General features: G+C 39.5%; 1 protein-coding gene across 1 annotated transcript; it reads left to right on the forward strand.

Moving 5' to 3' along the window:
- Positions 1–364: 364 nt before the first annotated feature.
- lrrc17 (leucine rich repeat containing 17) lies at positions 365–10587 on the forward strand. Its single transcript, XM_079403334.1, has 4 exons — positions 365–581; positions 3769–4617; positions 8126–8281; positions 9793–10587. Exons 2-4 carry the CDS (start codon positions 3873–3875, stop codon positions 10209–10211), a joined length of 1320 nt encoding a protein of 439 aa, XP_079259460.1. The 5' UTR covers positions 365–581; positions 3769–3872; the 3' UTR covers positions 10212–10587.
- The last annotated feature ends 628 nt before the right edge of the window (positions 10588–11215 follow it).

The following is an 11215-nucleotide window of genomic DNA, read 5'->3' on the forward strand; positions in this document are numbered from 1 at the left end:
CAGATGTGCCAACATTTCTGCTTCACAAGTAATATTTCACTCAAACTGAAATCCTGTTATCATTTATGCACTCTTATGTTGTTCCAAACCTGTACACTGTGCTTTCTTTCCTTGAGAGGAGAAATTTTTAATATTGCTCGAGTTCGAACTCTAGTGAACTCAAGAACCGTATAGATCTGATTTGTGAATACTTTTATAAACTGGACGAACTGATTCATTGAAAATGACTCAAATTATTTACAAAAAAAGTAAAACATCATTGAATGGGGTTGCCTCATCCAGAGTCTCTTTGACATCAGACTGATGGAAGCCTGGAGGCGGGACAGTTGTAAGAGGGACATGTGGGTCTGCTCGCCTGCACAGAGACGCAACGTGTAATTTAAAACCAGGCACAAGCTTGGGGGATGCACTGAGCCTCATATGCTCACACACACATATGCTCATGCACACACACACACATACAGTCAGACCGCTGAGTTCAGGCATTCAGTGCAGCACAAAGCTCATGACAGGACCTAAAGATCAGCTAACAAGACATATCCAGATTGGATGAGATTTCGGATGCATTTCCCTGTGCACAGGTACCTGGGGACTTATATTATGGGTGTGCATGTTTGCATGTGTGTGGGGAAATCTTTATTGCAATGCCAGTGCAGATGGACGTACAGTAAGTCGTGCACTCTTGACTCGACTGCAGTTTCGAGATTGCATGCTTCCTGCAATCTTAATTTTGGCAAGGATTTGGGCATTGACTGGAGGCAGTTTGTGAGAAAAGTTTGTTTAGCAATTGTGTCTCTGCTCAAGATACGCTGTCCAACTCCACATGCTGGTTCAGGAAAGTAGCAAAAACGTGAGGAGAAAGCCTGAGTAATTATTCTGAAATACATGTTTGTGGTCTTCTTTAAAAACAAAAAAAGCCTGGACAGGAAAGTCTTGATTGATGTCTATGTGAGTCCAAAGGTTCCTCTGCTTAAATATATGTGCTGAGAAGGTTTTTCACTTAAAAGGAGAGGTTTAATAATTACACCACTTGATTTTTAGGGTTTAGTTAAAAGGAAAACACTCTGATAGAAGTAAGTTCCTCAAGCAGGAAGTTCAAATGGTTTTAATTAAGCGCTGCTGGCCATGTAAGCGTGTTCTCTCTCTCACACACACACACATTGTGCTGATAACTAGGGTCTATACAGTGTAGGAGGGGGGTAAATTCTTCTCAAGGTCTCCAACCAAAATTATTTCAGGTCTTTATCTCTGGACCTGAAATAATCAGGAGCGTTCTTTTGGACATGCTGAGTGACCTGGAATTTGGGTGGCATGGAATATAAATAACTAAAGGAGTTGAAAAGAAAATACACACTCCCCCTCTCATGTTGGACAGTGAACAGTGCCTGTGTTCTGCTCCATTTCCCATTGAAGTTTTCCATTGGTTCTTCTTTCTTTCTATTATTGTAGTAAACCAAGGCTGTGGAAGCCAAGGACTTGCACAAGGATTGCGTTATGCTGGTTCATTCACCTGAAGTGCTGACTGTTTCCTGTTAATGTCCGCTTCACTAGCAGAGCTTATACCAGGCATATCTGCTCACAGACTCCCTTTATACCTAGGATTATCATAGTTTGTGTGTGTGTGTGATTTCAATATAACATTTCTATCCAGATATCGACAAAAAGTTTTCAACTTAATTGTTTCTATATCTTAACAGTACAAAATTTTTCTTGTGATCTCAACTCAATTTTTTATAGATGTCAAAATTACATTATAGATTTCAACACGCAAAAGCTGTTTTATTTAGAAACGTTTATATAAAAGGAAATTCGTTGTTTAATGCAATCACAACGCAAGTGGTGTTTTCTGTTTTGCTTAAGTACTATATGATTGTATGTCTATCTGATCACTAAGGTTTAAATGCATGTTACTTCACTGATCTGTACAGGAATGCATTGCATATGTCCTGGGGCATATGCACTAAAAGTTATAGAACCTTTTCCATTGGCATAACAACAAGTGCACAAGTCTGTGAAGAAAAATCAAGAAAAAGTAAAAAAAAGAATAAAGGACTAAGTGATTATCACACAGCATGTTCACATTGTGTCACAGTCATGCCGTTTTATCACTGGAAAGAGAGAACATGGAACTGTTCCTATTAATACAATTTTAACTATTTAATTGCATGATACAATTTTAATTGCATGAAAATAGCTGCACATCAACACAACTATAGACTGGAAGAATGTTGCCTGTCAGAAGTCTTGCCAAGACCTGTTAGTAGGTTTACAGTGTCTTGAAAGACAAGCCCTGAAGCCCAAAATCCATTGCAGAAATTCACTGATTCACTGAAGAGAATGATCAGGCTGGAGACAGAATAAGTACAGTACAGCATTCCTGTTCAAGTTAGAGCGTTTTTACTAGCACTGCCCTTACAGTTTACTCATTTCTCCTGTTAGCCAGTTAAAAGCATGCTTTAAATAGCAAACTGTTGTCTCATAGAAGAGGGTTATAGTATGTGAAACTATCTGTGAGCATTCCTATTCATCTTAATTCACATTAATCTACGCACTATGCCAGACTACTCAAACAAACAGCACAATGTTTTGAGAGTGCTAGAGAGACAGTCTTTATATTTTTGAAGAAGTCAATCAACAGACAGTTTATATCTCTGCAATAGCACACAGCACGGTGACTCAGGCCAAGTCTATGGGTTATAACATTAATGGATGAGCAAACTGAGAGAAAAACATGTAGGAAATGAGGACTTATTTCTAATTGTTATTAAATAGTAAAAATACAGCATGTCTCCCCACAAGGCAAATATTTGCATAGCAGGGTGTGGGCTCATAAAAGGGATTATGCCAGAAATCGAGTTGTAATTCATTCTGTTTTTATGCAGTCACTAGGGAAAGCGGTCATCCAAATATGTTAGATCCTTTTTAACTATAGTTAGAACATTATGCTGCACTGATCCTTGACGTACAGTAATGAAACTTTAAGAAGTTTTCCTACTCCAAGTAAGGAACAATTTATGATGGACTATTAAATTGTTGAACATTAATGCACAACAAAGGTGGAAATGCAGCCATGACATGGATTTCAAGAATTCAATGCTTATTCTATACTAAACTGTTTCACAGTTACCAAACGTACTTGTCTATATAGTGTGTTTATTTCAGGATGTGTCAATCTACTTTTTATGGTCTACTGTTACTAACTTGGAGAGAATGTGGCAAAGTCATAGTGATGATAGGTCAACAAACCTGGAACGACTTCTTAGCAGTGTTGTTACAGAAATAAAATCACATCTTGTAACATCTGTCAACCAATCAAAATCAATTCACTATATCTAAAGTTAATTAATTTCTTGGTTAATGTTTGTCACATGTGAGGATTTGTAAGCAGTGCAACAGATTTAAGAAATGATGTAATAGGACTGGCACACATATGTGTGTACAAACTTCCTTTCTGTCAATGTCTGTGCAGCATTGATGTAAGTGCTTTAGCAAAAATATAAGCCTCACATTTAGGCATTTAAACCCTTTGGATGACAAAACTATACATTTTCATAGAAGGCAACACAAAATGATATGTTGTGGATTGAGCTTAATTTGCATTAAACCTTCAACATTCCTTTAAAAATAAGTACTGTCCTATGAGGTTTTACTTGTTTTGAATGAACCATAAGACAAAGGTTCTTTTCACTTGAGTGTATGTCCTCTCTCTCTGTTCGGAATGCAGCTCTTGGTAATGCAGTTATTTACATTTCATTTGCCTTTTCTCAGGGTCTGCAGCTGTGCCCCCTCACTCTGACTAAAGCAAGCTCTCGGTTTATCGAAGTTACGCTGAGACTCTACTTGACTGGTTAGCCCAGCTGCTGCTGTTTGCCATGCGGCTGCTCTGCGGTCTGCTGCTGCTGCTGTGCCTGGTGGTCTGGGCAACTGAGGCACGAAAGGGTGGAAAGGGACGCCGAATGCGGAGTCGAGAACGGTCAAGAACCACCAAGCGGTTTGCTGCAGACTGCAAGGAAAGTACAGTCAATGGGGAAAAGTTCTTTGACTGCCAAGAGCGCCATCTGACAGCCGTACTGTTGGGCTGGCCGGAGGACATTCACCACCTGCTGCTAGCACGGAACCGGATCCAGGTGCTGCGAGACAACACCTTCAGTCACTTCCGAAACCTGAAGAGTCTGGATCTTCAGCAGAACGAAATCTCCCGCATAGAGGAGGGAGCGTTCAATGGTCTGAGCAGACTCAACTCTTTACTGCTGCAGCACAACCGTCTGCAGGTGGCGAGCGAAGGCATGCTGATCCCAATGCCGCAACTCAAGTACTTACGACTCCATGACAATCCCTGGAGGTGTGACTGCCAGCTGGACAGCCTGGTCAGGTTCATACAAGTGCCCAGTAACCGTAACATCGGGAATTACGCACGCTGTGCTGAGCCCAGGGAATTCTGGGGGAGGCAACTGAAGAAGCTGGATGCAGAGTTTCTGTGTGCCCCTCAGCAGGAAAATATATTGATCCCGCATCCAGACAATCAGCTGCTACCGGCTTCACAAAAAAAAAATGATGCAACCTCTCTATGCCACACCTACGTTCACCCTGTGCCCCGTCTGGACTGCAGGAACAGAGGTTAGAAAGCTATTGCTCACTATTTTGAGGGACATTTGGGGAGAAGTGGGAATGAAATCAAGTTGTGGTTGTGAAGAAACAAATACATTACCCTGTTTGGGAAAATCCAATTCACAATTGACTTGGCAAACCATGGTGACTATAATGGTCACTGTAAAGGTGCACACAGTATTGTCTGTTTATGTTGTGTCCTGTATCAAGGGGTTACCAAGAAAGCTTGAGCAATGTTTGGCTGACTGTGTGACCTCAACAGTGATGTCATGAAAAATTCAGTCCACTAAACTGATTCTGTTGGCTGAAAGAGATTTCACTAGGTACTCTATTCTGTGATTAGCAGTCCCACTAAACAAATAAAAACTTAAAGAAAGAAAGAACGAACTTCATTTTATCGAATTATCCATAATTATTTTTCAATCATTTACATAAGTGGTCTCAAACTCAATTCCTGGATGGCCACAGCTCTGCAGAGTTTAGCTTCAACCAGCTATAAATCACACCTGCGTGGAGGTTTCTAGGGCTGTATCCGAAATCGCCCCCTATACCCTCAAATAGTGCACTATTTGAGGGGACGGCCATTTTAAGTGGTGTTCGAAACCTTAGTGGATGTTCTCGAGTGCACTCATTCAATCCCACAATGCACCGCAAAAACGAGTGTACAAGCGATGTACACTCAACGGCTAGAGAATCCCCAGAATGCACTGCGAGAGTCGCGCGCCGAGTGAATTCCCGCGTCTCACCAGAAGATGGCGCCCGCAGCTGAATCATCCATTCATTGATTTTAGAAGCGCTCGTCCACGGCGTAATACAGTGGAATACAACAAAGGTACAAAATTAATTGTAAATTGACTATTAAGGTTTATAAATAATTTCCGTGACAGAGTTCAAGATAAATCCTTCAATCTTACTTTTGGAGCTGCCCGTTTCAAATGATTATTTAACAGGAAGCAAACTATGCAAAAGCGGCAGTCCTTCCGGTGCACTTAGTGTCCGAATTCACTCACTCGTTTTCATTCACTCCTTCAAGTGAACTATATGAGTGGACTAATGTAGGGAATAGTGAATGAGGGTATAGGGGGCGATTTCGGATACAGCCTAGTACTCCTGAAGACCTTGATTAGCTGGATCAGGTGTGTTTGATTAGGGTTGGAGCTAAACTGTGCAGAGCTGTGGCCCTCCAGGAATTGAGTTTGAGACCAATGATTTACATAGTTGTTGTATGAAACATGAATGTGAAAATGTTTGTGAAGGAGGCTGCCAAATGAAATGCAATTAAGCCATTAAATCTGGCAGAAGGATGAACAGGGTTAGTTTGAAAACTTGTGGTTTCTTTTTAGCCAGTTGAAATGTTGAAGTTTCTCTGCAGTACCAGTTAGGGCAAAGTGTCGTTTATTCCACAATAAACACTGACACAATGAATAATGCTTTCCTCAAATGCTTAGACACTCCCTTTTAATTGTGTAAAGCAGCTTTTCATCTATAGTGTTTAAAAAACAATACCTGCATACATAAGCTGAGACATGGTGTTAATTTGAGCAAATATTGGAATAAAAAATTACAACTTTAAGTTCATAGATAGATAGATAGATAGTCTGCTGACTCAGCATGTGGTAAGTTACTCTAATTCACAGCAGAGTGGAACAAATGTCTGGAAACATGAAATATTATATGCAGGGAACTAGCGGAAAGGGAATGAGTATCTTTCCAGCTTCAACATCTGGAGACTTTTCTCTAGAGACACATTAATGCCATATTCTGACTGTTATCAAGACACCATAACTTTTCTGAAGCTTGAATCTCAGTGTTATATTTCAAAAGGCTGTCTGCAAAACAAAGGCTAAATTCATATAAAAATTGGTCCCTTTGTGAATCAGTCCCCTAAAAAAAATTATCTTCCAAAAGCATATGAAATACCACATTACTACGGCTATACATGCAAATCTCCATGGGAATACGAGGACAGTGCTGGTCTGTGTTTTATGTGTGTCTTACAGTGTTTCAGGGAAGGACTTAGGACAAGAGAGGTTTTTTTTCTGATGAAGAGATGGCTGTGAGATATGACAAAGAAAGTGTCATTTAAATTTCACTCAAGGAAGACGGATATAATTCTGCATTTAACTATGAAAGAGCTCTTTGTCTGTACAAGATTTTTTCTCTTCTCTGGAGCCCTCAGTTTCTGCACATGAATTTTGAGTTCTCCATCTTGTAAAGTGAGGTTCATTATTTTGAAAAACTAGAAAATGTGCTCTGACATCCATAACAAGATGAGAGACACTGCCAGGCCAAAGACCAAATGAATCTTCAGGGTTAGATGAGGCAAGCAAAACGTGTGTGATAGAAAACAGTCAAATGAAGTGAAATAAATGAAGTCAGATGGATTTTGAAATCAGTGGGATTTGGACTTCTCCGCTTGTCAGAAATAGTGAGTCAGCAGTCTGGAGCTGAGTGAGGCATCCTGAATCACTCCCTCGAACAAAAAAGTCACACTTTTGTAGTGTTACATCATCCGTTCTGGGGACCTAGGGATACATTTCTTTGTCAGCATTAATAGTAGAAAGCACATGTAGGAATCTAATGGCAAGAGCAGGAGACTAAAAGCCAAGAATTAGTGATCTCAACTTCTGGGAAGGCTTTTCCCTGAATTAGTTACAAGAATTACAGCACGTTCATTTCTTTGGGTACAATTCAGAAATCCCCAGATCCCAGAGACACTGTAAAACAGTGTCATACTGTGGATCAAATCTGTGTTTATAAAGGTGGCAGAACAAAAGCAGAATGTAAAATCTGAGCAAGATCTCTCATTGAAGGCACTCTAGGGTTTAAAACAGGTGCTCTGGCAGGTCAAAGCAGGAAATGCAGCTGTATCAGTTCTGCATGCCGCATAGCTTTTGCATATGTCAAGCAGACAAGTCCCACGATAACATTTCCGAATATCACAGAGACAGTGATGTCTCCCAGAGTTTCGAGAGCTACCTCCAAACGTGTGCCATGTGTACGATTTTAATAGCTCTCTCTGTGATGATATAAATAAATATAGCCAGGCACGGTTTGCTGGAGCCATCCAAAGTGTTGCGTTTAGCTTTCGAGTGCCTAGAATTTTCCAAAATAAACAGAGAGCTTCTTCACAATGGTCATGCTTTGCGTTTAATTTAAGATCCATATACATATACTCGTTAGTTTGAATGCCATTATCAGTAAGTGTCTGAGAACATGACTTTAGCAGACCACCAACGAGGAACCAACTGTACAGAACTTCCAACAATAGTCATGGCAGATGTTTCCATGTATGGTTAGCCTGCTGGAAATCATTTGGAAGTACCAAAAGCCCTTCAAAGTGCTTTGCAAGCACACTGTCAATTACGCAATATTCACTTGAGAATCAAAATAACTCAAAACGAAGTAACATTCATTGCCAAATGTACATGTCAATCAAACGTGTAATTGTGTTAATTATGAAGTTACCGTTTCCAATAGGCCTATAATTACAGTAATTCAACTCTCTCTTCCGTAGACCTTAAAACAGTGCCGGCTGACATCCCGTTGGATATTGTGAGACTGGATTTATCCAGAAACAACATCAAGCAGCTGAGACCAAAGGAGTTTGTAAACGTTAAAGACCTAAAGCTCTTGAACCTGAGTGGAAACAGTCTGGAAAGCATCGACACAGGTAAGCCAATGGTACACAACCAAATCCTGTCCTCAAGACATATACTTATTTGATTGTTGTACAAAGTGCAGGAAACAGATGTTTGGCAGCAATATGTGACAAGGAAGGAGTCTCAAGAGAAAAGAAGTCTGACATTAAAGCTTTAAAGCATCTTGTCAGACACTGAATGAAAACACAACAGTTGGGGAATTCATAAAAGGTTAACTAGAAACTATTCATTTTCCTTTCCATTGCGTTTAGAAAACAGGCTAAACGAATACTTGGCCGTATGTCACGTCACTTTCACTTTCAATAAACCTCAGCATGTTAAAGCCTTTACCAATTAGAGCAAACTGAGCAGGGGGTTCACAGAATAGAATTGCTTGTAAAAAAAAAATCTGTAGGCCATTTCTTGCTGAGCAGACACATTTAGCAGCTTTGGGAATCCTGTAATATTTCTTCCATGAAACACAAAAGGTCTTGTCTGTTGAAGCCATTGTTGTCAACAAGTGGGATCTGTGGAGATTGCAAATGATCTTAATGATGTCTAATTTAAAGGGTTACCAAGACAGTACAGCTTTTTATATATACACTTGGGGTCCCTGAACTGTAAAGGTTGAAAATCTCTATTTTAAAGCCATACAATAACTTCAGTGTTGGGATGTGAGTCTTCAAGAAAGGTTGAATCTTTTTGACTTTCTATAATTTTATTTCCAGAGTCCGTCAGACACTGTACAGTCAACTCTTTGGTTTAAAGCAAATCCATTTCAAATTTCCTTAAAGTCATTAGAAATGCAATATATGCCATATATTTAATCAGCTGACCACTGTATTCCCCTGCTTTCATTTTTTACAATTAAGTGTACCCCAAAAGCACTTCCTCAGAAGTTCATACACAGAATTCACATTTGTCTTTTTCTCTCACCATAGATAAAAATACAAACAAAAATGAAGTACTTGCTGATGCCGCTATAATTATAAGACATCTGAGCCTTTCTAAACTGCCTAAAAATGCACTTAATTGCAGTCAGATGGGCTCTAATGAACAGAGCAGCAGGGTGTGTCATCTAATGGCTCCCTAGAGGGATGATAACACTGATTCAGTCACACTACAGGCTCTGGAACTGCAGTCTAGCTTCTGTTTAGTTCATCAGTCAGTTCAGAGATCACAGTGAGAAGAACACAGCTAGTTGTCAGACTGAGCTCATGTTAAAGCAAAATAGGTGTAATTCATTCAGTCCTATCCTCTAATTAAAGGAATGCTCTGGTTTTTCATATCAACATTATGTAAATATGTAAATAAAATCAAATGTATAAAATCATATGAATCTATTTTATATATAACAATGCATAACCAAAAATTCACATTTAATAATGCATTCAATATGGTTTAATTTGTACTTTTTTATTTGATTTGATTTTTTATTTTAGTCTTAATGAAATAACCTGAATTTTAAGTATTATTTATAGATTTTAAAAATGAAATCTGAAGAGATGGTTCATCTATTTACTTCTTTTTCTGTTTTCTGTAGCTGCCTTTACAGGCCTGCTGTACTTGGGAGAATTGGACCTGTCCAACAACAGCCTGCATTATTTTCAATATGGTGTTTTGGAGGACCTGTACTTCCTGAAAAGACTGTCTCTGGAGGACAACCCCTGGATTTGTGATTACAACATTCATTACTTGATCTATTGGCTGAAGCACCACCCCGGTGTGTCCCACACAGGTCTAGTGTGTAGTGAACCAGAAGAGTTTCGTGGTTGGCCGGTGGAAAACTACGTCAAGACCTACAACGCAGACTGTCCTAAAGACAAGCAGCTGGGCCAGGTACCTGGCACTGACCCGGCAGGCATCACAGCTCAGGAGCTCACAGCTGAGATAGATGAAGAGGAATTGGGGCCCAGACCTTACAGAGGGCCTAAGAAATTTGAGATCATCCGTCTGGCTTAAGATGGAAACTGTGATGATGTTGGGAACTCTTTTTTTTTGTCATGAACAAATCATTTTCCCAGCAAGATTCTGACGGTGTGAGAGATGAAAGTTTAATATTCTGTCACATTCGCAGATTAATTCAGTCCAATCAGAAATCAAGCAGTTGATGTTTATGGATTTTTTAGTATTTCTAATGAGTAATTTTGTAAATTCAATCATGATAAATAAAATACAGATTGATTTGTTTTTTTAATTCACTGATGAGTCTTATGTTTGCCCATTAACTAAATATGAAGAGGTGAAATATCGTGCCCCGTGTTATGAATTTTTTATTCAGACACATTTCAAAACGCAACAGTAATAAAAACTATCAGATACTTGCAACATGCAAGCATAAGAACAATTCTCTTTTCCATGCAAGGCACCCACATTAGTGTTACACACAAGGTAAAACCCACATGTTCAAATCTCCAACAAGATATAGCACAAAAAGAAACTGTAAAGTCTATAAAATAGAGACGTATGTGTATATGAAGTTAGTCCTGTGATGTATACATCTAGAGAGCAATGGCCATTAGTAACTGAAACATTAGAAAGGCATTTTTCTGAGGGGGAAGGGCAAGCGTATACCACAGTTTTTCTCCAGAGCCACATTTTTATCTCCATCCTGTCTGAAAAGAAACAGATGCGAGAAGATTACGGATCTGCAGTTTAGGGGTTAATGTCACTGCTTTGAGAGAATGCATTGAGGGAAAATTCTGGGGAATTTTTTTTGCAGTTCAGGTGGAGGGCCATATAGGGAGCCATATGGGGACCCCATGCATTTGAGTGAAAACATGGCAGGGAATCAAAGTAAATAAATGGATGAAGAGCTCATACTTTTAATTATCAATTGTTTTCAGCAGCACAGATGTTTTCAGCATTAAATCTGAGTGGTGTGATTCTGCTTAGCTTCCCATCCTCCTCTTCTGTTGCCTTAAACATGGAGAAGTGTTGCTCTTCCACTACTGTCCACATCTGTC

Source organism: Barbus barbus (genome assembly GCF_936440315.1).
Source record: "Barbus barbus genome assembly, chromosome: 42".
Taxonomy (NCBI): domain Eukaryota; kingdom Metazoa; phylum Chordata; class Actinopteri; order Cypriniformes; family Cyprinidae; genus Barbus; species Barbus barbus.